The 27,856-nt window shown below is 45.2% G+C and overlaps 2 protein-coding genes and 2 long non-coding RNA genes across 4 annotated transcripts in view; 2 read left to right on the top strand and 2 right to left on the bottom strand.

Moving 5' to 3' along the window:
• Positions 1-139, bottom strand: part of LOC127542481 (speedy protein E4A-like) — a 37,174-nt gene extending 37,035 nt beyond the window's left edge. Inside the window, exon 1 of the mRNA XM_051968129.1 lies at positions 42-139. The gene's annotated coding sequence lies outside the window, so the exon portion shown is untranslated. The remainder of the gene's footprint in view (positions 1-41) is intronic.
• Positions 117-26,260, top strand: APEX2 (apurinic/apyrimidinic endodeoxyribonuclease 2). The gene is made up of 6 exons (XM_051968118.1): positions 117-459; positions 1,079-1,162; positions 4,046-4,226; positions 22,360-22,506; positions 23,419-23,488; positions 25,187-26,260. The coding sequence occupies exons 1-6, from the start codon at positions 117-119 to the stop codon at positions 26,036-26,038; spliced, it is 1,677 nt and encodes a 558-aa protein (XP_051824078.1). The 3' UTR covers positions 26,039-26,260.
• LOC127542482 (uncharacterized) lies at positions 7,824-17,044 on the bottom strand. The gene is made up of 3 exons (XR_007948682.1): positions 16,625-17,044; positions 11,503-12,894; positions 7,824-8,715 (listed from the first exon to the last, which is right to left on the bottom strand). It is a non-coding gene; the product is annotated as an uncharacterized LOC127542482 (long non-coding RNA).
• On the top strand, positions 14,280-16,140 carry LOC127542483 (uncharacterized). The gene is made up of 2 exons (XR_007948683.1): positions 14,280-14,625; positions 14,868-16,140. It is a non-coding gene; the product is annotated as an uncharacterized LOC127542483 (long non-coding RNA).
• Positions 26,261-27,856: the final 1,596 nt, after the last annotated feature.

The following is a 27,856-nucleotide window of genomic DNA, read 5'->3' as shown; positions in this document are numbered from 1 at the left end:
GAGGAGCCATCATATTGGCAACTAATACTAGCGGTAAATACCTGCTGCGTTCTGACGTCCCAGTTTTCCTTTCTACAGAAGGAAGACGTTCGACTCAATGGGCTCCGAGGTTCCAGATGCCAGCTCGGAGGTCCGGGAGAAAAGGTAAACCAAGACTGCCGCCGTCCCTCCCTCGCCACGCCTTCGCCACGCCCCTCCCTGGCGTCAACGGGCCCTCCCGAGTGCGCCTGCGCTTACGCCTGCGCCTGGCAAGCGGCCGGCCTCTCTTGTCCAAACGCTGGACCCCGCCGCGCCCCGCCCCATCCTGCACCCGCGCTTCGCTGACGGAGAAAGCGCGGGGCGACATGCGGCTGGTGAGCTGGAACATAAATGGGATCCGGCGATCGCCCGAGGCCCTGAGACGCCTGCTCGATTCCCTGGGGGCCGATGTGACCTGCCTACAGGAGACCCGAGTCACTCGTGAGAACTGAGGCGTGCCCCACCCCACACCCCGCCCCTCCCACCCTGAGTCCCCAACAAGCCCTGGCCTTTCCCCAGGAGACCCTCCCAGGAGATCTCATGTGCTCTCTACGCCCTCCCAGGACTGGATCCCCCTTCTAAGCCTCCCTCTGCCCCCAAAGGTCATTCCTCCCTTCCACCTCACCCCGCCAGCGCTACCTGCCCGCTAGGAGGCGTGCTCCCCTACCTAGAGACACTCCCCTTCTCCCAGATCTGCCCTGCCCCATAGAGGATCCTCCTCCTCTTCTCTGAGCCACTTCCAAGAGACACCCTCTGACCCTTCCTCTGACCCTAAAGGTCACTTCCCAAAGCACCACACTGACCCCCGTCCCCCCGCCAAGTTAGCCCCACCAGACTCCGCTGAGCCAAGAAGCTCCCTAGCGTTATCTCCCCCCTCCACTGAACTCCTGCCCTCTCTCCCCCAACTGCCCCAGAGCTGACCCTCTTCCATAGGATGCCCCCAACTCAGGGCTGTCTGGGTTTGGTCAGGGAGCCAGGCACTTCCTCTGGCCAGCCTGCAGGGGGCAGGGTTGTGGCTCCAGAGCCTGCCCACAGTGGCTATTCCTTCTCTGTCCCCCAGGGGACCTGCTGGAAGAGCCCCTGGCCATCGTGGAGGGATACAGCTCCTACTTTAGCTTCAGTCGAGGTCGCAGTGGCTACTCAGGTGTGTGGGGGGATCTGGGAGGCTGGGAAGGTCTGGACATCTACACTGAACTTAGTGGAGCCGTGCTTTCCCATGGGTTTACAAGACTCGCACTAGGTACCAGAAACAGGTGCTGTGTTCATAATTACCGCTACTATTATTAGAGCACTCATAGTGTGATTTTTTTTTTAGAAGAGTTTAAACATTGGGGAAAAAGAAAATATCAGTTGGGGGAATACCCCAGAATCTGGGTTGAATTTTTTTTCGGATCCAAAGGATACTCGACTCTGAGTAAGTCAGTCACTTCTTTTTAGGCCGATCTTTTCCCTCTGAAAAATGAAAAACTTGGGACTGAAATTTTTTAAGGTCCCTTTCCACTCTTGCTATTTTGTGTCCCAAATCCCTTCCCCTTTCTGGGGTCCTTGCCCTGTCTGTAGCCTTAGAAGCTTGAATGAGAATACCTTTTAAGCTCCTTAGAGTTTATGACACGAAGGGCCTCAGTTTCCTTTTCTGAAATGAAAAGGGTAGGATTAGCTCATCTCCAAGCCTTTCAGCTCCTTTGAATCTCTGGTTAGATTAGCAGTAGGACAGTGAACTGCATAGAATCCAGCTTCCTCCTTGAAACATGTCAGTTGGTATGCTTAGAGAATAATAGCTAGCTAGCTCTTTAGAAATATAATCTCATTTGAGCCTCCCAACAACCCTGGGAAATTAGTATCCCCACTTCACAGAAAGGGAAACTGAGGCACGGAGCCGTTCATTGACCTGTTTGGGGTCACCCAGCTAAGGCTGGGTTTGAACTCGGATCTTCTTAGCTGAAATCCATCCCTCTGTCGACTTCACCACCTAGCTGATCTGGGTTTGTCTCCCAGCCCTGCTACCACCTACTGACTTTGCCATTTTAGGAAAGTTTCTTCCCTTCTCTGAACCTCACTTTCCCCTGTTATAACATGAAGGAGTTGGATTAGATGGTTGCTAGAGGCCTTTTCATTTCTTCAAGCTATAATCCTGTTAACAGAATTAGGGTTCTCGAACTTTCTGGACCCCCTAAAGAGCTTCTCTTCACAGGTATTGGATCTATGAAGAATTGCTATATTAGAAACGAAAACATTTCCATATTATTATGAAAATGGCTTTGATCTCAGGGACTCCTTGGGTCTCCATGTCACCCTTGGAGAAGCTCTGATATAAGCTGTGATCCTGGTTATCTGAGCTTCCCTTTAGCCTCTGTAAAATGGGAATAATGACTCCTATCTGCCCCACAGGTGTGGTGAGGAAAGAGCTCAGTGTGCCCCAAAGCACCATAGGGTGAGGTGGAATCCAGGAGTGGCACCCCGTTTGTCCTGGAGGACAACAGCTGGTGGTTCTTTCTATACTAAAACACTTCCTAGAAAGGACTTTCTTTGGCCTAGGCCTAGAATGGCAGTGTCAGTAATGCCGGGGATGGGAGGCCAAGGATTATAACCAAAAATCACTACAAGATACCTAGAATGGAGGGATCTGTAATGCTAGGAAGGGCAGGCTGAGGGCAGTGGAAAGAAAGGATTGATTTGAAGGCAGAGGATGGGGATTTGAACCCTGGTTCTATACCCGAATTTACTCTTGCGAGACATTGGGCAAGCCCTTTTCCCTTCCTCTAGTCCAGAACTTCCCATTCTGTAAAATAAAGGAGGTGGACTCCACGGCAGTGTAAATGGAAGGAATAACAAAACAATGACATCTGAGAAATTATAATGACTGAACTTGGCCCTGAGAAAAAACTATCTCCTCCCTTCCTCCCACAGGTGAGGCATTGTGGGTGTGGAAGGTGCTATCTAATTTTGCCTCTTCGACTCACATCCCTTGAGACTGCTGCTTTGTCCGGGAAGCCATTCCTGATGTCCCTGGGTGCTAGGGAAAGGGCCACGCCTTTAGTAAGCACCCAGTGTATGCCACACACTGTACTAAGGGCTTTACACATATATTATCTACTTTGGTTCTCACAAATACTCTGGGAGGAATATGCTTTTATTTTCCCCTTTTGAGGGATGAGAGGCAAACAGGTAAAGTGACCCACCCAAGTTCACACAGCTAGTAAATAGCTAGGGGCATTATTTGAACTCACATCTTCCTGACTCCAATCCTAACACTCTATCCACTGCTACATCTAGCTGCCTCTCTAATTTTCCTCTCCAAAAATATCTTCTGTCTCCACTCTATGTATCTTGTATGTTATTAATTATTTACATCCCCGTCTCCCTCACTGAAATATAAGCTTCTTGAGGGCAGGGACTATCTTTTGAATATTTCATTTTTCCCCATTTCCATGGCAAACAATTTTTTACATTTTTTAAAAAACTTTGAGTTCCAGATTCTTCCCTTCCTCCCCACACCACCCGCTCACTGAGAAGGCACATGTGACGGTGTGCAAAACATTTCTATAAAACTCATGTTGCGCAAGAAAACATAGATCTCCCCCCCCCCAAAAAAAAAAACCCTCAAAAAATAGTTTTCAAAAAAGAATGCTTCTGTTTGTATCCAGATGCAATCAGTCCTTTCTCTGGGTCTGGACAGCATTTTTCAACCTAAGTTCTTCAGAATAGTCTTGGATGATTGTATTGCTGACAATGGCCAAGTCATTCATAGCTGATCACTCCACACACAGGGCAGGGAGTATTTTGGCCTTTCTCCCCCACTTTAGCACGGTACTGAATGCTGATCTATCATTTGCCTGCCTCTCTTCATGAACTCTCCTGCTCGTGGATGGGTCCCTTTTCTGTAAGTCGGTCCTCCTCCCCCCTCCAAAAAAAACAAATTAATGAGCCTGGAGCTGTTGACTTTCCAAGCTCGGAGAGTTTGGGGTCCATTTTCCTTTTAGCGTTCATTCTATGGTTCATCCTCTCTTTGTGTCCCCCATTCCGCCAGGTGTGGCCACCTTCTGTAAAAATAACGCCACTCCAGGGGCAGCCGAGGAAGGCCTGACCAACCTCCTAACCAATCACGAGGGTGCCGTGGGTGCCTATGGGAACACAGAAGAGTTCACTGAAGATGAGCTGCGGGCTCTGGACAGCGAAGGTCGGGCAGTTCTCACTCAGCACCGGATACGGTAAATGTTGGCACTTGCCTGACCTGCAGCCAAAGCCACTTTTCAGACCTCCCTTGCTGGCGTTGGGATCACTATTAGATAACTCCTCTCATCCGGATTCAGTGGGTTATGGACAGGGCAGAAAGGGAGTTGCAACATTTGATAACTGGCCCCGGTGCATAAAAAGCTACATTCTCAAACTATATCCTCAATTTTGTTATTTTTGTCCATGATCTCTTGTTTCTGCACAGGAGAGCTTCCCGGTGGAGAAGCTGGGGGAGCATTTTGGCCCACTAGGGGAGCCTGTTCTTTCCCTGGCATACATCTCTCTGATCACATCCTGTCCTCCACGTCTGTGCACTCATGGACTAGGATTTTTAAAATATTTTCTTTTTATTCAAATGAGAAATTTTTAATGGTTTTATTTTTCTGGTTATCCATGCACATTAACTTTTTAAATACACATTTCTTTAGGAATCATGGTGAATCAAATGAACTTAAAAAAAAAATTATTGATGTCTTTTGTTCCTTCATCACGGGAATTTCCCTCCAAATTTGTTATGTATTTATTTTTAGTTTTAGTTTTAAAAAATTTGAGTTCCTCTCTCCCTCTCACCTCTCCCCTACCCATTGAGAAGGCAAGAAATATATCCATCATAAATGTGAAATCATGCCAGTTTTTTGTTTTTGCAAAAATTGCTCTGAGTGTTCAGAGAGAGAGATGGGGAGAGCAAAGAGCACAGACATGAAGAAGAGGAATGGAGGGAAAGGAAGAGAATTTTAGCTTTAGTTTAAAAAAAAAATTGAGTTCTTAATTCTCTCCCACCTCTCCCCCACCCATTGAGAAGGCAAGAAATATATCAATCATAAATGTGAAATCATGCCAGTTTTTTGTTTTTGCAAATAATCTCTTGAGTGTTAAGAGAGAGAGAGAAGAGACAGAGAGAGAGGAGACAGAGATGGGGAGAACAAAGAGCACAGAAATGAAAAAAAGGAATGGAGGGAAAGGAAGAGAATTTTAGCTTTAGTTTTTAAAAAAAATTGAGTTCTTAATTCTCTCCCACCTCTCCCCCACCCATTGAGAAGGCAAGAAATATATCAATCATACATGTGAAATCATGCCAGTTTTTTGTTTTTGCAAATAATCTCTCTGAGTGTTCAGAGAGAGAGAGGAGAGAGAGATGGGGAGAGCAAAGAGCACAGAGATGAAAAAAAGGAATGGAGGGAAAGGAAGAGAATTTTAGCTTTAGTTTTAAAAAAATGAGTTCTTATTTCTCTCCCACCTCTCCCCCACCCATTGAGAAGGCAAGAAATATATCAATCATAAATGTGAAATCATGCCAGTTTTTTGTTTTTGCAAACAGTTGCTCTGAGTGTTGACAGAGAGATGGGGGGAGGGAAGAGCAGAGAGATGAAGAAAAGGGATGGAAGGAGACGAAAAGATTTTTAGCTTTAGTTTAAAAAAATTGAATTTTTATTTCTCTCCCTCCTGCCTCTCCCCCACCTATTGAGAAGGCAGGAAATATGAGTGATAAGTGATACATATGAAATCATGCCATTATTTTGTTTTTGTAAACACTTGCTCTGAGTGTTCAGTCAGAGAGACAGAGATAGAGAGACAGAAAGAAAGGGAGAGAGAGAGAGATGGGGAAAAAGAAGAGCAAAGAGATGAAGAAAAGGGACAGAGGGAGAGGAAGAGATTTTTAGCTTTCGTTTTTTTAAAAAATTGAGCTCTTAATTCCCTCCCACCTCTCCCCGACCTGTGCATAAGGCACAAAATATGCTATCAACCATACATGTAAAATCATATCATTATTTTGTTTTTGCAAACACTTGCTCTGAGTGTTCAATGAGAGATAGAAAGAGAGGGAGAGAGAGCTGGGGAGAAGGAAGAGCAAAGAGATGAAGAAAAAGGACAGAGGGAGAGGAAGGGACTTTTAGCTTTAGTTTAAAAAAGATTGAGTTCTTAATTCCCTCCCGCCTCTCCCCCACCTATAGATAAGGCAGGAAATATGATATCAGCCATCCATAAGAAACCATGCCATTATTTTGTTTTTGCAAACATTTGCTCTGAGTGTTGAGTCAGAGAGACAGACAGAAAGAGAGGGAGAGAGAGATGGGGAGAGGGAAGAGCAAAGAGATGAAGAAAAGGGACACAGGGAGAGGAAGAGATTTTTAGGTTTAGTTTTTTTAAAAATTGAGTTCTTAATTACTCCCGCCTCACCCCCACCTATGGAAAGGCAGGAAATATGCTATCGGCCATACATGTAAAATCATACCATTATTTTGTTTTTGCAAACACTTGCTCTGATGTTCAATGAGAGACAGAGAGAGGGAGAGAGGGAAGAGCAAAGAGATGAAGAAAAAGGACAGAGGGAGAGGAAGAGATTTTTAGCTTTAGTTTAAAAAAAATTTGAGCTCTTAATTCTCTCCTGCTTCTCCCCCACCTATGGAAAGGCAGAAAATACGATATCAGCCATACATAGGAAACCATGCCATTATTTTGTTTTTGCAAACACTTGCTCTGAGTGTTCAATGAAAGAGAGGAAGAGAGAGAGATGGAGAGAGGGAAGAGCAAAGAGATGAAGAAAAAGGGACAGAGGGAGAGGAAGGGATTTTTAACTTTCGTTTAAAAAAAATTGAGCTCTTAATTCTCTCCCGCTTCTCCCCCACCTATGTAAAGGCAGAAAATATGATATCAGCCATCCATAAGAAACCATGCCATTATTTTGTTTTTGCAAACACTTGCTCTGAGTGTTGAGTCAGAGAGACAGACAGAAAGACAAGGAGAGAGAGATGGAGAGAGGGAAGAGCAAAGAGATGAAGAAAAGGGACACAGGGAGAGGAACAGATTTTTACCTTTAGTTTTTTTTAAAAAATGAGTTCTTAATTCCCTCCCGCCTCTCCCCCACCTATGGAAAGGCAGGAAATATTCTATCGGCCATACATGTAAAATCATACCGTTATTTTGTTTTTGCAAACACTTGCTCTGATGTTCAATGAGAGACAGAGAGAGAGGGAGAGAGGGAAGAACAAAGAGATGAAGAAAAAGGACAGAGGGAGAGGAAGAGATTTTTAGCTTTAGTTTAAAAAAAATTTGAGCTCTTAATTCTCTCCTGCTTCTCCCCCACCTATGGAAAGGCAGAAAATACGATATCAGCCATACATAGGAAACCATGCCATTATTTTGTTTTTGCAAACACTTGCTCTGAGTGTTCAATGAAAGAGAGGAAGAGAGAGAGATGGAGAGAGGGAAGAGCAAAGAGATGAAGAAAAAGGGACAGAGGGAGAGGAAGGGATTTTTAACTTTCGTTTAAAAAAAAATTGAGCTCTTAATTCTCTCCCGCTTCTCCCCCACCTATGGAAAGGCAGAAAATATGATATCAGCCATCCATACGAAACCATGCCATTATTTTGTTTTTGCAAACACTTGCTCTGAGTGTTGAGTCAGAGAGACAGAAAGAAAGAGAAGGAGAGAGAGATGGAGAGAGGGAAGAGCAAAGAGATGAAGAAAAGGGACACAGGGAGAGGAACAGATTTTTACCTTTAGTTTTTTTTAAAAAATGAGTTCTTAATTCCCTCCCGCCTCTCCCCCACCTATGGAAAGGCAGGAAATATTCTATTGGCCATACATGTAAAATCATACCATTATTTTGTTTTTGCAAACACTTGCTCAGATGTTCAATGAGAGACAGAGAGAGAGGGAGAGAGGGAAGAGCAAAGAGATGAAGAAAAAGGACAGAGGGAGAGGAAGCGATTTTTAGCTTTAGTTTAAAAACATTTTGAGCTCTTAATTCTCTCCCACTTCTCCCCCACCTATGGAAAGGCAGAAAATATGATGTCAGCCATACAAAGGAAACCATGCCATTATTTTGTTTTTACAAACACTTGCTCTGAGTGTTGAGTCAGAGAGACAGACAGAAAGAGAGGGAGAAAGAGATGGAGAGAGGGAAGAGCAAAGAGATGAAGAAAAGGGACAGAGGGAGAGGAAGAGATTTTTAGCTTTAGTTTTTTTTAAAAAATGAGTTCTTAATTCCCTCCCTCCTCTCCCCCACCTATGGAAAGGCAGGAAATATGCTATCGGCCATACATGTAAAATCATATCATTATTTTGTTTTTGCAAACACTTGCTCTGATGTTCAATGAGAGACAGAGAGAGGGAGAGAGGGAAGAGCAAAGAGATGAAGAAAAAGGACAGAGAGAGAGGAAGAGATTTTTTAGCTTTAGTTTAAAAAAAATTTGAGCTCTTAATTCTCTCCTGCTTCTCCCCCACCTATGGAAAGGCAGAAAATATGTCAGCCATACATAGGAAACCATGCCATTATTTTGTTTTTGCAAACATTTGCTCTGAGTGTTCAATGAGAGAGACAGACAGAAAGAGAGGGAGAGAGAGAGATGGAGAGAGGGAAGAGCAAGGAGATGAAGAAAAGGGACAGAGGGAGAGGAAGGGACTTTAAACTTTCGTTTAAAAAAAAATTGAGCTCTTAATTCCTTCCCGCCTCTCCCCCACCTATGGAAAGGCAGAAAATATGATATCAGCCATACATAGGAAACCATGCCATTATTTTGTTTTTGCAAACACTTGCTCTGAGTGTTCAATGAGAGAGACAGAAAGAGAGGGAGAGAGAGATGGAGAGAGGGAAGAGCAAAGAGATGAAGAAAAGGGACAGAGGGAGAGGAAGAGATTTTTAGCTTTAGTTTTTTAAAAAATGAGTTCTTAATTCCCTCCTGCCTCTCCCCCACCTATGGAAAGGCAGAAAATATGATATCAGCCATACATAGGAAACCATGCCATTATTTTGTTTTTGCAAACACTTGCTCTGAGTGTTCAATGAGAGAGACAGACAGAAAGAGAGGGAGAGAGAGAGAGATGGGGAGAGGAAGAGCAAAGAGATGAAGAAAAAGGACAGAGGGAGAGGAAGGGACTTTTAGCTTTAGTTTAAAAAAAATTGAGTTCTTAATTCCCTCCCGCCTCTCCCCCACCTATGGAAAGGCAGGAAATATGCTATCGGCCATACATGTAAAATCATACCATTATTTTGTTTTTGCAAACACTTGCTCTGAGTGTTCAATGAGAGAGACAGACAGAAAGAGAGGGAGAGAGAGAGAGCTGGGGAGAAGGAAGAGCAAAGAGATGAAGAAAAGGGACAGAGGGAGAGGAAGGGACTTTTAGCTTTAGTTTAAAAAAAAATTGAGTTCTTAATTCCCTCCCGCCTCTCCCCCACCTATGGAAAGGCAGAAAATATGATATCAGCCATCCATACGAAACCATGCCATTATTTTGTTTTTGCAAACACTTGCTCTGAGTGTTGAGTCAGAGAGACAGAAAGAAAGAGAAGGAGAGAGAGATGGAGAGAGGGAAGAGCAAAGAGATGAAGAAAAGGGACACAGGGAGAGGAACAGATTTTTACCTTTAGTTTTTTTAAAAAAATGAGTTCTTAATTCCCTCCCGCCTCTCCCCCACCTATGGAAAGGCAGGAAATATTCTATTGGCCATACATGTAAAATCATACCATTATTTTGTTTTTGCAAACACTTGCTCAGATGTTCAATGAGAGACAGAGAGAGAGGGAGAGAGGGAAGAGCAAAGAGATGAAGAAAAAGGACAGAGGGAGAGGAAGCGATTTTTAGCTTTAGTTTAAAAACATTTTGAGCTCTTAATTCTCTCCCACTTCTCCCCCACCTATGGAAAGGCAGAAAATATGATGTCAGCCATACAAAGGAAACCATGCCATTATTTTGTTTTTACAAACACTTGCTCTGAGTGTTGAGTCAGAGAGACAGACAGAAAGAGAGGGAGAAAGAGATGGAGAGAGGGAAGAGCAAAGAGATGAAGAAAAGGGACAGAGGGAGAGGAAGAGATTTTTAGCTTTAGTTTTTTTAAAAAAATGAGTTCTTAATTCCCTCCCGCCTCTCCCCCACCTATGGAAAGGCAGGAAATATGCTATCGGCCATACATGTAAAATCATATCATTATTTTGTTTTTGCAAACACTTGCTCTGATGTTCAATGAGAGACAGAGAGAGGGAGAGAGGGAAGAGCAAAGAGATGAAGAAAAAGGACAGAGGGAGAGGAAGAGATTTTTAGCTTTAGTTTTTAAAAAAAAATTTGAGCTCTTAATTCTCTCCTGCTTCTCCCCCACCTATGGAAAGGCAGAAAATACGATATCAGCCATACATAGGAAACCATGCCATTATTTTGTTTTTGCAAACACTTGCTCTGAGTGTTCAATGAAAGAGAGGAAGAGAGAGAGATGGAGAGAGGGAAGAGCAAAGAGATGAAGAAAAAGGGACAGAGGGAGAGGAAGGGATTTTTAACTTTCGTTTAAAAAAAATTGAGCTCTTAATTCTCTCCCGCTTCTCCCCCACCTATGTAAAGGCAGAAAATATGATATCAGCCATCCATAAGAAACCATGCCATTATTTTGTTTTTGCAAACACTTGCTCTGAGTGTTGAGTCAGAGAGACAGACAGAAAGACAAGGAGAGAGAGATGGAGAGAGGGAAGAGCAAAGAGATGAAGAAAAGGGACACAGGGAGAGGAAGAGATTTTTAGCTTTAGTTTTTTTAAAAAAATGAGTTCTTAATTCCCTCCCGCCTCTCCCCCACCTATGGAAAGGCAGGAAATATGCTATCGGCCATACATGTAAAATCATACCATTATTTTGTTTTTGCAAACACTTGCTCTGATATTCAGTGAGAGACAGAGAGAGAGGGAGAGAGGGAAGAGCAAAGAGATGAAGAAAAAGGACAGAGGGAGAGGAAGGGATTTTTAGCTTTAGTTTAAAAAAAAATTGAGCTCTTAATTCTCTTCTGCCTCTCCCCCACCTATGGAAAGGCAGAAAATATGATGTCAGCCGTACATAGGAAACCATTATTTTGTTTTTGCAAACACTTGCTCTGATGTTCAATGAGAGAGACAGACAGAAAGAGAGGGAGAGAGGGCGAGCTGGGGAGAGGGAAGAGGAAAGAGATAAAGAAAGAAGACAGAAGGAGAGGAAGGGACTTTTAACTTTAGTTTTAAAAAAATTGAGTTCTTAATTCCCTCCCGCCTCTCCCCCACCTATGGAAAGGCAGAAAATATGATATCAGCCATACATAGAAAACCATTATTTTGTTTTTGCAAATACTTGGTCTGATGTTCAATGAGAGAGACAGACAGAAAGAGAGGGAGAGAGAGAGAGATGGGGAGAGGGAAGAGGAAAGAGATGAAGAAAAGGGACAGAGGGAGAGGAAGGTACTTTAAACTTTCGTTTAAAAAAAAATTGAGCTCTTAATTCCTTCCCGCCTCTCCCCCACCTGTGGATAAGGCAGAAAATATGATATCAGCCATCCATACGAAACCATGCCATTATTTTGTTTTTACAAACACTTGCTCTGAGTGTTGAGTCAGAGAGACAGACAGAAAGAGAGGGAGAAAGAGATGGAGAGAGGGAAGAGCAAAGAGATGAAGAAAAGGGACAGAGGGAGAGGAAGAGATTTTTAGCTTTAGTTTTTTTAAAAAATGAGTTCTTAATTCCCTCCCTCCTCTCCCCCACCTATGGAAAGGCAGGAAATATGCTATCGGCCATACATGTAAAATCATATCATTATTTTGTTTTTGCAAACACTTGCTCTGATGTTCAATGAGAGACAGAGAGAGGGAGAGAGGGAAGAGCAAAGAGATGAAGAAAAAGGACAGAGAGAGAGGAAGAGATTTTTTAGCTTTAGTTTAAAAAAAATTTGAGCTCTTAATTCTCTCCTGCTTCTCCCCCACCTATGGAAAGGCAGAAAATATGTCAGCCATACATAGGAAACCATGCCATTATTTTGTTTTTGCAAACATTTGCTCTGAGTGTTCAATGAGAGAGACAGACAGAAAGAGAGGGAGAGAGAGAGATGGAGAGAGGGAAGAGCAAGGAGATGAAGAAAAGGGACAGAGGGAGAGGAAGGGACTTTAAACTTTCGTTTAAAAAAAAATTGAGCTCTTAATTCCTTCCCGCCTCTCCCCCACCTGTGGATAAGGCAGAAAATATGATATCAGCCATACATAGGAAACCATGCCATTATTTTGTTTTTGCAAACACTTGCTCTGAGTGTTCAATGAGAGAGACAGAAAGAGAGGGAGAGAGAGATGGAGAGAGGGAAGAGCAAAGAGATGAAGAAAAGGGACATAGGGAGAGGAAGAGATTTTTAGCTTTAGTTTTTTAAAAAAATGAGTTCTTAATTCCCTCCTGCCTCTCCCCCACCTGTGGATAAGGCAGAAAATATGATATCAGCCATACATAGGAAACCATGCCATTATGTTGTTTTTGCAAACACTTGCTCTGAGTGTTCAATGAGAGAGACAGACAGACAAAGAGAGGGAGAGAGAGAGAGCTGGGGAGAGGGAAGAGGAAAGAAATGAAGAAAGAGGACAGAAGGAAAGGAAGGGACTTTTAACTTTAGTTTAAAAAAATTGAGTTCTTAATTCCCTCCCGCCTCTCCCCCACCTATGGAAAGGCAGAAAATATGATATCAGCCATACATAGAAAACCATTATTTTGTTTTTGCAAACACTTGCTCTGAGTGTTCAATGAGAGAGACAGGCAGAAAGAGAGGGAGAGAGAGAGAGATGGGGAGAAGGAAGAGCAAAGAGATGAAGAAAAGGGACAGAGGGAGAGGAAGGGACTTTTAGTTTTAGTTTTAAAAAAAAATTGAGTTCTTAATTCCCTCCCGCCTCTCCCCCACGTATGGAAAGGCAGAAAATATGATATCAGCCATCCATACGAAACCATGCCATTATTTTGTTTTTACAAACACTTGCTCTGAGTGTTGAGTCAGAGAGACAGACAGAAAGAGAGGAAGAAAGAGATGGAGAGAGGGAAGAGCAAAGAGATGAAGAAAAGGGACAGAGGGAGAGGAAGAGATTTTTAGCTTTAGTTTTTTTAAAAAATGAGTTCTTAATTCCCTCCCGCCTCTCCCCCACCTATGGAAAGGCAGGAAATATGCTATCGGCCATACATGTAAAATCATATCATTATTTTGTTTTTGCAAACACTTGCTCTGATGTTCAATGAGAGACAGAGAGAGGGAGAGAGGGAAGAGCAAAGAGATGAAGAAAAAAGACAGAGAGAGAGGAAGAGATTTTTAGCTTTAGTTTTTTAAAAAAATGAGTTCTTAATTCCCTCCTGCCTCTCCCCCACCTGTGGATAAGGCAGAAAATATGATATCAGCCATACATAGGAAACCATGCCATTATGTTGTTTTTGCAAACACTTGCTCTGAGTGTTCAATGAGAGAGACAGACAGACAAAGAGAGGGAGAGAGAGAGAGCTGGGGAGAGGGAAGAGGAAAGAAATGAAGAAAGAGGACAGAAGGAAAGGAAGGGACTTTTAACTTTAGTTTAAAAAAATTGAGTTCTTAATTCCCTCCCGCCTCTCCCCCACCTATGGAAAGGCAGAAAATATGATATCAGCCATACATAGAAAACCATTATTTTGTTTTTGCAAACACTTGCTCTGAGTGTTCAATGAGAGAGACAGGCAGAAAGAGAGGGAGAGAGAGAGAGATGGGGAGAAGGAAGAGCAAAGAGATGAAGAAAAGGGACAGAGGGAGAGGAAGGGACTTTTAGTTTTAGTTTTAAAAAAAAATTGAGTTCTTAATTCCCTCCCGCCTCTCCCCCACCTATGGAAAGGCAGGAAATATGCTATCGGCCATACATGTAAAATCATAACGTTATTTTGTTTTTGCAAATACTTGCTCTGATGTTCAGTGAGAGACAGAGAAAGAGGGAGAGAGAGATGGAGAGAGGGAAGAGCAAAGAGATGAAGAAAAAGGACAGAGGGAGAGGAAGGGATTTTTAGCTTTAGTTTAAAAAAAAATTGAGCTCTTAATTCTCTCCTGCCTCTCCCCCACCTATGGAAAGGCAGAAAATATGATGTCAGCCATACATAGGAAACCATTGTTTTGTTTTTGCAAACACTTGCTCTGATGTTCAATGAGAGTGACAGACAGAAAGAGAGGGAGAGAGAGCGAGCTGGGGAGAGGGAAGAGGAAAGAGATAAAGAAAGAAGACAGAGGGAGAGGAAGGGACTTTTAACTTTAGTTTAAAAAAATTGAGCTCTTAATTCTCTCCTGCCTCTCCCCCACCTATGGAAAGGCAGAAAATATGATGTCAGCCATACATAGGAAACCATTGTTTTGTTTTTGCAAACACTTGCTCTGATGTTCAATGAGAGTGACAGACAGAAAGAGAGGGAGAGAGAGCGAGCTGGGGAGAGGGAAGAGGAAAGAGATAAAGAAAGAAGACAGAGGGAGAGGAAGGGACTTTTAACTTTAGTTTTAAAAAAATTGAGTTCTTAATTCCCTCCCGCCTCTCCCCCACCTATGGAAAGGCAGAAAATATGATATCAGCCATACATAGAAAACCATTATTTTGTTTTTGCAAATACTTGGTCTGATGTTCAATGAGAGAGACAGGCAGAAAGAGAGGGAGAGAGAGAGAGATGGGGAGAGGGAAGAGCAAGGAGATGAAGAAAAGGGACAGAGGGAGAGGAAGGGACTTTAAACTTTCGTTTAAAAAAAAATTGAGCTCTTAATTCCTTCCCGCCTCTCCCCCACCTGTGGATAAGGCAGAAAATATGATATCAGCCATCCATACGAAACCATGCCATTATTTTGTTTTTGCAAACACTTGCTCTGAGTGTTCAATGAGAGAGACAGACAGAAAGAGAGGGAGAGAGAGAGAGCTGGGGAGAGGGAAGAGGAAAGAGATGAAGAAAGAAGACAGAAGGAGAGGAAGGGACTTTTAACTTTAGTTTAAAAAAAATTGAGTTCTTAATTCCCTCCCGCCTCTCCCCCACCTATGGAAAGGCAGAAAATATGATATCAGCCATACATAGAAAACCATTATTTTGTTTTTGCAAACACTTGCTCTGAGTGTTCAATGAGAGAGACAGGCAGAAAGAGAGGGAGAGAGAGATGGAGAGAGGGAAGAGCAAAGAGATGAAGAAAAGGGACATAGGGAGAGGAAGAGATTTTTAGCTTTAGTTTTTTAAAAAAATGAGTTCTTAATTCCCTCCCGCCTCTCCCCCACCTATGGAAAGGCAGGAAATATGCTATCAGCCATACATGTAAAATCATATCATTATTTTGTTTTTGCAAACACTTGCTCTGATGTTCAATGAGAGACAGAGAGAGAGGGAAGAGCAAAGAGATGAAGAAAAAGGACAGAGAGAGAGGAAGAGATTTTTAGCTTTAGTTTAAAAAAAATTTGAGCTCTTAATTCTCTCCCGCTTCTCCTCCACCTATGGAAAGGCAGAAAATATGTCAGCCATACAAAGGAAACCATGCCATTATTTTGTTTTTGCAAACATTTGCTCTGAGTGTTCAATGAGAGAGACAGACAGAAAGAGAGGGAGAGAGGGAGATGGAGAGAGGGAAGAGCAAGGAGATGAAGAAAAGGGACAGAGGGAGAGGAAGGGACTTTAAACTTTCGTTTAAAAAAAAATTGAGCTCTTAATTCCTTCCCGCCTCTCCCCCACCTGTGGATAAGGCAGAAAATATGATATCAGCCATCCATACGAAACCATGCCATTATTTTGTTTTTGCAAACACTTGCTCTGAGTGTTGAGTCAGAGAGACAGACAGAAAGAGAAGGAGAGAGAGATGGAGAGAGGGAAGAGCAAAGAGATGAAGAAAAGGGACATAGGGAGAGGAAGAGATTTTTAGCTTTAGTTTTTTTAAAAAATGAGTTCTTAATTCCCTCCCGCCTCTCCCCCACCTATGGAAAGGCAGGAAATATGCTATCGGCCATACATGTAAAATCATATCATTATTTTGTTTTTGCAAACACTTGCTCTGATGTTCAATGAGAGAGACAGGCAGAAAGAGAGGGAGAGAGAGAGAGATGGGGAGAAGGAAGAGCAAAGAGATGAAGAAAAGGGACAGAGGGAGAGGAAGGGACTTTTAGTTTTAGTTTTAAAAAAAATTGAGTTCTTAATTATTCCCGCCTCTCCCCCACCTATGGAAAGACAGGAAATATGCTATCGGCCATACATGTAAAATCATACCGTTATTTTGTTTTTGCAAACACTTGCTCTGATGTTCAATGAGAGATGGAGAGAGAGATGGAGAGAGGGAAGAGCAAAGAGATGAAGAAAAAGGACAGAGGGAGAGGAAGGGATTTTTAGCTTTAGTTTAAAAAAAAATTGAGCTCTTAATTCTCTCCTGCCTCTCCCCCACCTATGGAAAGGCAGAAAATATGATGTCAGCCGTACATAGGAAACCATTATTTTGTTTTTGCAAACACTTGCTCTGATGTTCAATGAGAGAGACAGACAGAAAGAGAGGGAGAGAGAGAGAGATGGGGAGAGGGAAGAGGAAAGAGATGAAGAAAGAGGACAGAAGGAGAGGAAGGGACTTTTAACTTTAGTTTTAAAAAAATTGAGTTCTTAATTACTCCCGCCTCTCCCCCACCTATGGAAAGGCAGGAAATATGATATCAGCCATCCATAGGAAACCATGCCATTATTTTGTTTTTGCAAACACTTGTTCCGAGTATTGAGTCAGAGAGAGAGGGGGAGAGAGGGGGAGAGGGAAGAGCAAAGAGACGAAGAAAAGGGACAGAGGGAGAGGAAGAGATTTTTGGCTTTCGTTTAAAAAATAATTGAGTTCTTAATTCCCTCCCGCCTCTCCCCCACCTATGGAGAAGGCAGGAAATATGCTATCAGTCACACATGTGAAACCATGCCATTATTTTGTTTTTGCAAACACTTGCTCTGAGTGTTGAGTCAGAGAGACAGAGAGAGAAGAGAGGGAGGGAGAGAGATGGGGAGAGGGAAGAGCAGAGAGATGAAGAAAAGGGACAGAGGGAGAGAGATGAGAGACAGAAGAGGGAAAGAAGCTCCAGGAAACACTGTCTTTATTAAGCTGCCTGCATTGGTGCAAGCCCTCTGGCACTCATTATACTTCTGGGGCTTTTTGGCCAGCTCGCAGGGAGTGAGGAGAAAGCTCCGAGTTGTTGTGATTCACAGTTTTCTTATTAATGATTCGGAGCATTCTTCCTTATAGCCGTTAGTAGTTGGCAGTTGTTTCGAGAACTCCACCTGCTTCGTCCACGTGTCTCTGGAGGGACGGCTCACACAGACACAGTTACCCCTTGTCTCGAGTTCCTGAGTATCGGGACCCCCTCAGAGATATTTGATACAAAGATTGTCCCCACCCGAGCACTTCTCTTCTTATTCCACTGGTGTTGATTTGGTTCGGACGACCACCTTGCAGTTTCATTCAGTTGAAATTCTTTGTTTGGCTTTCATAATCACTTCTGTCCCTTCCTCGTTCAGTTAAGAATTCAGTCCCTAGACATTGTACTGTGGAAATGCTCCCTGATCTCTTTCTCTTCTAATTTTTTTGTGGTTTGATCCTTTAGCATTCAGGTCACATCCTTTCGGAGTTTATTGTGTCCTTCACTTCCTCTAAGGCCAGCTTATATAGGGTGTCCCAAAGATCTTAGTGCAGCACTTTGGCGACACCTTGTAGTTTTTCTGGTCCTCTTTGCCCCTCACTGTCCTGAGTACTACCTGCTTCTGAGAAGCCCTAAATCCGCTTCTCGTGAGTGGGATGCAGACTTTCTAGAGGAGTAGATTAGGAAAGGCAGCGTGGTACCATGGAGAGGCGGGAGCTACGGGTACAAATCTCATCTCTGCCACTGCTGCCCTTCGTGCTGGTGGGCAGGTCAAATGAGCCCTCTGAATTGGGGGTTCTTTTCTGTAGAATGAGAGACTGGACTTGATGACTTCAAGCACTGTCCTATCTGATCATTTACGAAATCCCATCAGTCCCCTCCTTCCCACTCACGTGCTCCTTCAGGCTTTTGGAAGGTCTCACTGGACAGTACCAAATAGCTTTGGTCTCCCTGCCTCAGATCTTTCTCTGCTCTCAGCCGCTAACGTGAGTTTCCCGACCTCACTAAACTCCCAAGGTTTCCTATTAGCTCTCAGAACAAATTTTCTCCAGCTCCCCCGTATATTCCTTTTCGCCTCCCTTTCCTTTCCACTTTTAAGATCATCGTCAACAATAAGACAGTTATTTTTATTAAGAATTCTCATTAAGAATAGCACTTTGATGTTTGAGTTCACAAACGTGTTCTTATTTTATCCTTACAATAACCTTGGGAAGGTGGATGTTCTTATGACCAGCATTTTACAGGTGAGGAAACCGAGGCAGGCAGAAGTGAAGAGACTTGCCCAGCATTTTACAGGTAAGGAAACAAAGGCAGGCAGAAGTGAAAAGATTTGCCCAGCATTTTACAGATGAGGAAACCGAGGCAGGCAGAAGTAAAGAGACTTGCCCAGCATTTTACAGGTGAGGAAATGGAGGCAAGCAGAAGTGAGAAGACTTGCCCAGGATCACATAGCCAGGAAGCATTTGAAGTCAGATCTTCCTGACTCCAGACCTAGCGCTCTGTACACTACATTATCCAGCTGCCTGGTGCCTTCCTCACCTCAGAAGATACATGTATCAACTCCCCATATTAAAATGCTAAGTGGCACAGTGGTTAGAGCACTAGCCCTGAAGTCAGGAGGACCTGAGTTCAAATCTAGTCTCAGACACTTAACCCTTCCTGGCTGTGTAACCCTGGGCAAGTCACCTAACCTCAACTGCCTCAGGAAAAACAAAAAGAAAAATAAAATACATGTTATCTCTGTTTAGTCCCTTATATTTATTGCTCATAATTACCTTTTTGTTCAATTTGGCGCCTTTATTTTTACTTCAAAGTTTCTGTGGTGCTCTGATCTTCTCATAAGAAATGCTTGGAAGTCCTCCGTTAACCAAAGGGAGCATCCCCCCAATTTCCATTTGGTTGCCGCTACTAAAAGAGATGCTATAATTATTTTTGTCCAAAGAGGTCCTTTTTCTTTTTATTGATTTCATTGGAACACAGACCTTGATTGGGTCAGAGAAAATACACAGTTTGATAGCCCTTTGGGCAAAGTTCGAAATGGTTCGATCGGTTCACAACTCCACTAACAGTACCTCTCTGTTCCAATTTTCCCAGTCTCCTCCAACATTTCTCATTTTCTCTTTCTGCCCTATTAGCCAATCTTAAGCGTGTGAGGTGGTAGCTCAGAGTTCTTTTAAGTTGCCGTTCCCTAATCACTAGTAACTTAGGGCATTTTTCCATATGGCTTTATGTAGCCTTGATTTCTTCTGAAGACTGCCTGTTTATGTTTCTTACCCATTTATCAACTGGGGGCCGACTTGTATTTTTTATAAACTTGACAGAGTTCTCCATATATTTGAGAAACGAGAGCTTTATCAGAGAAACTTCCTGTAAACATTTTGTCACTGTTACGATTACTGTGTTTCTGTCCATCCTGTTCCTCCCCTCTGCATTTATCTTACTCTCTCCTTTCATTCCGTCCCTCCTCAAAAGCTTCTGACCATTGCCTCCTTCGATCTGCCCTCCATTTTGTCAGCTCTCCTCTTCCCCTTCTCTTATTCCTTTCTCCTCTTTCCCTGTAGGATAAATGCAACCGAACATGTACGCTATTCCCTCCTTGAACCAATTACAGTGCGAGTTAGTACTCTCCTATCTTTCCCTCCACTGTCTGAGCTTTTTTGTACCTCTATTATGTGAGATAATGTAACCTATTCTTCCTCTCCCTTTCCTTTTCTCTCAGTGTATCCTTTTTCTCATCATTTAACTTGATTTTTTTAGCTTTTGTTCCGTTATGGTCGACTCCCACTCATGCCCTCCATATATACTCTTCCTAACTGTCCTAAAAATGAAAAAGTTCTTAAAAGTTACAAGTATCATCTTTCCCTGTCGGAATATAAACAGTTTCATTTTATTGAACCCCTCGTGATTTCTGTTTTCTGATTACCTTTTTATGCTTCTCTCTGTATTTGAAAGTCTGATTTTCTGTTCAGCTCTGATATTTTCATCAGGAATGCTCCAAAATCCTCTGTTTCATTAAATATTTCTGTTTCCCCAGAAGGAAGGGTAGGTGATTCGTAGTTGTAAGCCTGGCTCCTTTGTCCTCCGGAGTATCATAGTCCTATTATCCCGATCCTTTAATGTAGAAGATACTAAATCTTCTGTTAGCCTAACTGTGGTTCCATGATTTGGGGATTGTTTCTTTTTGACCACTTGCGATCTTTTCTCCTTGGGAGCTCTGGAATATTTCTAGGAGTTTTCATTTGGGGTAATTGTTCAGGAGGTGATTGGTAGACTCTTTGTATTTCTATTTTGCCCTCTGGTTCTAGGATTTCAGGTCCGTTCACCTTGAGAATTTCTTTAAATATGATGTTTAAGTGTTCTCTCTGTCTCTCTCTCTCTAGCTGTCTCTTATCTCTCCCAGGTAATCTGATCATTCTTAAATTCTCTCTCCTTGATCTATTCCCCAGGTCAGTTGTTTTTCCAATGACAGATTTCCCTTTTTTTTCATTCTCTTGATTTTGTTTTTATTGTTTTTTGATGTCTCATGGAATCATTAGGTTCCACTTGTCCGATTCTACTTTTTAAGGAGGTTTTCTCTTCACTGGATTTTTGTCTTTTTCACCATTTGACCTATTCTGTTTTTCAGGTATTATTTTCTTTCTTAATTTTTTTTTTTTTAGCTGTACCACATTTTGTTTTATTTTATTTATTTATTTAAAACTTAAATACAAAGAAGGAAAAAAAAAACATTGCTATGTGCACAGCAGAACAGAATAGAGGATTCAAAATATGAAACAATAAATTTCCATTTCAAGAAAACCTATAGAGTAAATATTGCACATTGTATTCAGAACTATCCATCTTTTCTTGGCTTTCTTATAGGTTGTTTTTGTTCTCTGCTGTACATTTTTTACTTTATTATTTTTTCCCTTTTCCTTCCCAAGAAGGCTACAATTAAGCATGGATGTAGTTATACATACATACATTTGTATCCATACACACACACAGACAGATATCTATAATCATGCATACGTATATACATATACATTCACATACATCTTTGTAAGGCTGTAGTAGTCTTATATTTTTCCAACTCCCCCAACTCATCATTTCCTACACCCCAACAATAGTCTGACCTTGTCCCGTATAGTTATTTTAAACAATCTAAAACAATATTGATTAATACGACTGCCATGTAGTAGAGTTTCCCTGTTTTTCTCTTGATTAAATCTATTTTAGCTTTAACTTTGCCTGAAATCAATGATTCCCACCCCTGCATTTTTTTCTAATAAAGTCTACTCTTGATCATTATGATTATGTTTATGTGTATCTCTTATTTCCTGTCCCTGCTGACTTTTCTGTTTTACTTCTACCCTTGCTACCTTGCCTTATTATTTAACCTATCCCCTACCGATGATCCCGCCCTTCTCCTCTTCCCCTACTTTTTCCTTTCCTCTTTATCTGATTCCTCTTAATCTACACACTTTATATATCTCCCTCTTATCTTATTATTTCCCCTTCTTATTTCTTTATAAATTTTGAGGACTTTTATACCCTTCTAGGTATCTATCTGTATCTAGATATCTTATTTTTATATACATATATGTGTGTTTGTGTATGTGTGTGTGTGTGGAGAGAGAGAGAGAGAGAGAGAGAGAGAAGATAAAAAGAAAGATGGACAGAGAAATAGATGAGAGAGAGAGCGAGAGAAGGAGAGAAAGATATCCCTGTAACACGTTCCTAGGGAGAGTAGGATTTCAGAACCATGAGCCCTTGTCCCCCATCTAATTCCTCTGTATCAGTTCTTGCTCTCACACCTCATTCATAGAACAAAGTGACTCTTTTTCCCTTTTCCTATATGCTTTTGCTTTTTAGAATCACTCCATACTCAGCTGTACCCCAATCTTTCTTTTGAACTATCCAATTACTAATAGATGGTGGTCTGGCTGTCCTTCTTAAGGAGCCAGACTTTGAATGGTAGCTCATATGAGAGGGTTAGGAAATGGATTGAGCACTGGCAGAGAAAATGGACCTTCCCCAGTCTTGGAATCTCCTTTGAAAGCTTAAAAGGGAGGGCCAGGACGGATCTGAGGCGGTCAGGGAGCCCGTCTTCACTAACTGTGGGGGAAGAACCCTTCACTAGGGTGGTGTGTGCAAAGTACTTTATCAGTTTCCAGTGCTGACCTTCTTAGTGTAGTTGATAGTACAAGTTGTCTTTGATAATTGATAATACCCTTGTTATCCCTCGGCAGCACTTCAGATGGCCACGAGAAGACCTTGACGATAATCAACGTCTACTGCCCCCACGCGGACCCCGACAAGCCAGAACGATTGACCTACAAGCTGCGTTTCTACCGACTCCTGCAGCTCCGAGCTGAAGCCCTCCTGCGGACGGGCAGGTAAGAAGCGACCCAGCAGCCAGAAGTGGGGGGTGGGAGATGGTGCAGGGAGTTCTAGAAGGCACAAGGCTCTAGACTGGCTTTTCCTTAGTTCCCTGGTAACCTGGGACAAAGTTTTTTGTTCTGGATCTCATTTCCTTGTTTATAAAAGATGGGTCTCTGAGGTTCCTTCCAAAGTGAAATGCTGATTCTCTGAGGAATCTTGGCCAAGCTGCCCCCCACCTCTGTTGAATTACCCCCTCCCTGAGCAAGAAAAGGGACATGGCCCGAGTTTGTCCCCCCCATTCATTTCTACTGTGCTCCCCACCAAAGAGAGTCCCTAGAGATAAGTAGGCTCTCATGGATTTCTGAGTCAGATAGGGGAGTGAGCCTCCGACAGGCAGCTGTAACATACGGCCTTAGACACTGAATGCATCAGAGAGGCAAGAGCTGAGGGAGACGATGGTTCCCAAGTGGGGAGGGCACTGAAGTTGGGCTTTACAGGAGGGAAGGCATAGGAGGTCCAGGAAGTAGCCCGTGTGAGCACGAGGAGAGCCCAAAGAAGGCCCAAGAAGGCCGAGCCACCTACTTTGACTAGAGCTGTAGCCCTTTCTTCCCACTGGGGACTGTCAGGGGGGAGGGCAAGGGGAGGAAGAAGGGCTGGAGAAGGGAAAGGCCTTGGGATCACCAAATGCTCCTTGGAGACTTAGACTCATTTGGGGCCGGGGGGGGGGGTAAGTGGAGGGAAGAGCCTTTGTCTTTGTATCCCAGAAGGAGGAGGAGGGGGCGGAGGAGTTTACCCACAGCCACACAACTCATAATGGGCAGAGCCAAGCCTGTGTCCTGCGCCTCCCAGTTCCCAGGCCAGGCCTCTTTCCCCTGCCCCCCAATGTCAGCCTCCGACTCATGGGCCACGGGCCTCTTCTTTCCCAGCCACGTGATCATCCTGGGCGATGTGAATACCTCTCATCGGCCTCTGGACCACTGTGACCCTACAGATCTGGTGAGGATTGCCTCTCTGCTAACCTTGCTGTCTCTGTCTTAATCCATGCCTGGAGACACACTCTCAGTGTCTTCTTCTTACTCTACTGTGTTGATCATAGAATTTGAGCTGGGGGAGGGGGCGGACCTTAAGAGGTCGGTCCATCTAGACTCAGAGGTCAGGATGTGACCAGAGTGCAAGTCAATTCATGCTGGGAAGAGGCGTAGCCAGGATCCGAAGCCCGTTCCTCTGACCCCTGAGCCATCAGGCCTTTAGCGAGCCCTACTGATACTGGGAGCTATCAGTTGATTTCTGTGGGCTTGAAGGCTCCTTCAAGCTCTAATGTTCTTTGATTGTGGGTAGCGTCACCTTTCTGAGGCTCAGTTTCCCTTTCTGTAAAATGAGGGATTGTAAATTTGTAAGACACCTTCTGACACGCAGTGTTCTTATGAAATTCGGTCTAATTTCATGTTTAAAAAAATGTAGGCTCAGTAGTTTTTTTTTTTTCTTCCAAGGCAATTAGGGTTAAGTGACTTGCCCAGCATCACACAAAGTATCTGAGACCAGATTTGAACTCAGGTCCTCCTGACTTCAGGGCTGGTGCACCATCCACTGCACCACCTAGCTGGCCCAGCTCAGTAGTTTTTGATGTAGGATTTCAGAGAAAAAATCTGTTGTTCGTGATGTTTTTCCCTCCCAGACCTCGGAGGCCCTCTGTGTTGTGAGGCACCCAGCTCAGGAATCAGTATCTGGTTGTGGGGGCCGGAGGTCGGTACTCCAAAGGGTAGAGAGCCGGGCATTCTTGGCTTGCATGATGGCCTGAGCAAGGGTATCTTTCAGCAGCCAGGGAAGTTGGGCTGAGACGGAGGCTTTTTATGGATAGGAATCATGGGAGAGGAAACTAGAGATGTGAGCAGGGACCAGATTGAGGAAGGCCTTGTGTTCTTTGAGTTCCAGAGACAGAAAGGCCTCCCAGAGGCCATTGAGGCTAACCCATACTTGAATGAGCATCTTCTCCACAATGTCCTTGTGGGGGAGAATGCTGGGAACAGGGAGTCACTACCTCCTGAGGTGGACCACTCTGCTGTGGGCCCTTCCGATTGGCTCTCCACAGTCTCTACCCATTGCTCTGGGCCTGGAATTTCACTCACACATTCGTGTGTTCAAGGAGCCTGCTGTGTGCAGTACTCTATTGTTGGCGCTGAGGGGGCAGGGATTCAAAGCTGACAACTAGTGAACGTGTCCTCGGGGTCGTGGCCCAGGCCACAGTGGGGCTTTGGGAGGCTTCCCCGAGAAACTGAAAAGAAGGCCGAGGGATCGCCTCCCAGGTGGAGTTGCTAGCAATGGCCATGCTGTATGTCCGGTGCCTCTGGGAAATGGAGTGTGAGTCGGGTCGTTTACAAAGGAGGAAACCGGGGCCCAAAAGGAGGAAGGACTTTGCCGGAAGTCGCAGGTAGTGGGGGGCATCGCAACTCGAGCCCGAGAGGTTGAAGGCCCACCTTGATTGGGGCCTGCTGGGACTTCGGGGGAGTCTCCCCTCTGTGTGCCTCATTTTCCTCCTTTGTAAAAAGCGACCCGGACTCGCCGGCCTCTTGAGTCCCATCCGACTCTGCCATTCAAGGACCCCGAGTCCCGAGGCCACACAGAGGGATTGTTCTTGGTACTTGCTCAGGGTCTCGCTGCCTCTGACGTTCTCTGGCTCTCGATTGCCTACCCCAGGCGTGCTTTGAAGAGAACCCCGGGCGCCAGTGGCTCACCCAGTTCCTGTGGCGGCCTGACGGGGAGAGTGGGCTGTTCGTTGACAGTTTCCGTCACTTCCACCCGACCAAAGTCGGTGCCTTCACCTGCTGGTCAACCGCTACGGGGGCACGCCTCACTAACTATGGTACCCGACTCGACTATATCCTCGGCGACAGAGCCCTGGTGCTGGGGGAGTTTGAGGACTCCTTCCTCATGCCCGAGGTGGAGGGCTCAGACCACTGCCCCGTGGGGGCCACCCTGAGGGCCGAGCTCATCCCGGCACCCCGATGTCCCCCACTTTGTACCCGGTACCTGCCAGAGTTTGCTGGGCGACAGCAGAAACTCTCCCGGTTCCTGGTCAAAGTGGACCCCAACCTTCCGGGGCCCACTTCAGCCCAACCCCGAGAGGAAAAGAATGGTGTCGGGGTGTCTAAAAAGGCCAAGAGAACCTGCGGGGACCCGGGCCAGGGCCAGCTGAGCCTCCTGAGGTTCTTCCAGGCAGGTCGTCCCCCAGAAAAAGCCCTCGTCGCCGGAGCCCAGGAGCCGGAGACCGAGCCGGCCGGCCAGGATCCCGGGGGAGCGGCGCCCCTAGCCCCCGAGCCAGGCGAGGGCCAGGCAGCGTTTTGGAAGGCGGTTCTGAAAGGCCCCCCTCGTCCTCCTCTGTGCAAGGGCCACGGGGAGCCCTGCGTGCTGCGCACGGTGAGGAAAGCCGGGCCCAACTTTGGCCGGCAGTTCTACGTCTGTTCTCGGCCCGTAGGCCACAGTGGCAATCCCGTTGCCCGTTGTGACTTCTTTCTGTGGGTCTCTGGCAAGACCCCAGCCCCTCACTGAGGGCTCCTTCTCGCTCCCTTGGCGGAGCACTCTCAGGTTACAGAGATCACCGTGTTTTAGCGGCCAGTTGCCAAGGCTCTCCGAGGGACCCCAGAGCAGGTGTTAATGGGACTAAAGGGAGTTGGGGGAAGGAAGGGAACTGCTGCTAACCTTGAGTTTGTTTTACTTAAAAAAAAAAAAAAAACACACCTAATTTCATATTAATAAAGTTTGGATCTTTGAGCTGTGAAAGCACCTTTTATGGGGTTTCCCAAGACCCCCCGAGTTGGGTTTCCTTTGGAGAGGAGGTTGGCAGCTGCTTCACGGCCGACTAAAGCCCCGCCGGACTCATGGCTCTCGGGTACATGGTGTGTGTCATGAAAACGACCCAATCCCATAGTGCTGTTGGAGAGGAAGGGAGGTCTCTCATGTGGGTCTTTTTCTCAGCCCTTTGCCATTCGGGGCTTCCCTCGTAGAGTTGCCTTCAGGTCTGAAGCCGGAAGGAGCCTTCAGTAGCCCCAGGGCCACCTCTGATGGCTCGGACACGGGTTGCGTGATGGATACTGGTGACAGAGCCAAGGTTTAGACAGAATGGAGGCCCACCTCACTTGGCTGTCTCTCCCATCTTTAGTACTCCTAGAGGCATTCTGGTTGGCCGGCACTAGCAGCGAGGAGCCCTGAGGGGGGCAGCTGTGGGGGAAGTGGCTGTAATTTGTGGTCAGAGTCCCTGCCTGAGACCGGAAGTCCACCTCGGGGATTGCCCCAGACCAGGATGCCAACTGGTGATTGGCTGAGTGTGTAGGTCAGGCACACAGAGGGGGCTTTCCACCATCTTTGATCCTGAAAGAGGGCCCAGTAAAGGGAGACAGGACTGAGCACGGCTGGCCCTTGCCCGCAGTCTGGCGCTGTACCCTCACTTTCTCGAGCCGGTGGCCAGGGCTTCCGCCTCCGTGTCTGCCGAGCCCAGAAGCATCCAGAGTCATCGTCACAATGGTGGTTCTCGATGTCTGAGAAGCCCATCGGGCCGTCAGAGGGCGAGTGCCCAGCCTTGCATCTCTGTGCGGGGAGGCTGTCAGACTGGATGGGCTTTGAAGGCCTCTCTCTCAGCCTGTGGGTGCTCTGTTGAGGGCCTGGGGTGGGTGCTGGGGGACCCCTCAGAGAGCCTGCAGGCTTTTGGAGGGCATGGTGTGTATAAAGAGTAAGGAGGAAGGAACGTGAGCAACAAAACTAACTGGAGGTTCCAGAAAGGCTTCGGGAAGCAGCGGTGGAACTGAGGCAAGTGAAAGATTCTGAGAGGAGTCAGGTGGCCGGTGCCGCGTGGAAGTGGGGCCTGTGCAGAGACCTGGAGGGGGGAGTGGCAAATGGCAAGGGCCTCAACAGGAATGGGAAGGTTGTGATAAGGGCCGGGGGAGTGGTGGTGGGGTGGGCGCGGCCCGGGCCTGGGCCTCAGGATGGACTAGAGCGAGGGATTTGGGAGTGAAAATTGAACCCTAGGGATCTGGTGAGCTGGCCAAGAGCATGTGGAAAGACAAGAGGGCCTAGTTGGAGCTGTGGGGGCTGTCTACACTTGGTGGGTACTGAGGTAGCAGAAGAGGTGAAAGGTCCAGGTTGCCAGAGAGGGGGGAGAACTGCAGCCGAGGGCGGTCGCCGGCCTTAGAAGGGTCACTTAGAATGGCCCTGCTCCGTCCTCCCACTCACGGGGATTCCCGCTCAGCCATATGTGTCAGCGGCTCCTCTTTACGTGGCCGTTTGCCTCTCCAGTTCTTGCTCGATTCTTGTCTCGTTCCGGAGCACTGGAGGGCCCTTCTCTGCGTCTCTGCTCACCGTTTGGCTGTGGTC

The sequence above is a fragment of the Antechinus flavipes genome, chromosome X (assembly GCF_016432865.1).
Source record: "Antechinus flavipes isolate AdamAnt ecotype Samford, QLD, Australia chromosome X, AdamAnt_v2, whole genome shotgun sequence".
Classification (NCBI taxonomy): Eukaryota; Metazoa; Chordata; class Mammalia; order Dasyuromorphia; family Dasyuridae; genus Antechinus; species Antechinus flavipes.
Note: the sequence above shows the minus strand (reverse complement) of the source record. Positions and strands in the feature narration are given on the sequence as shown.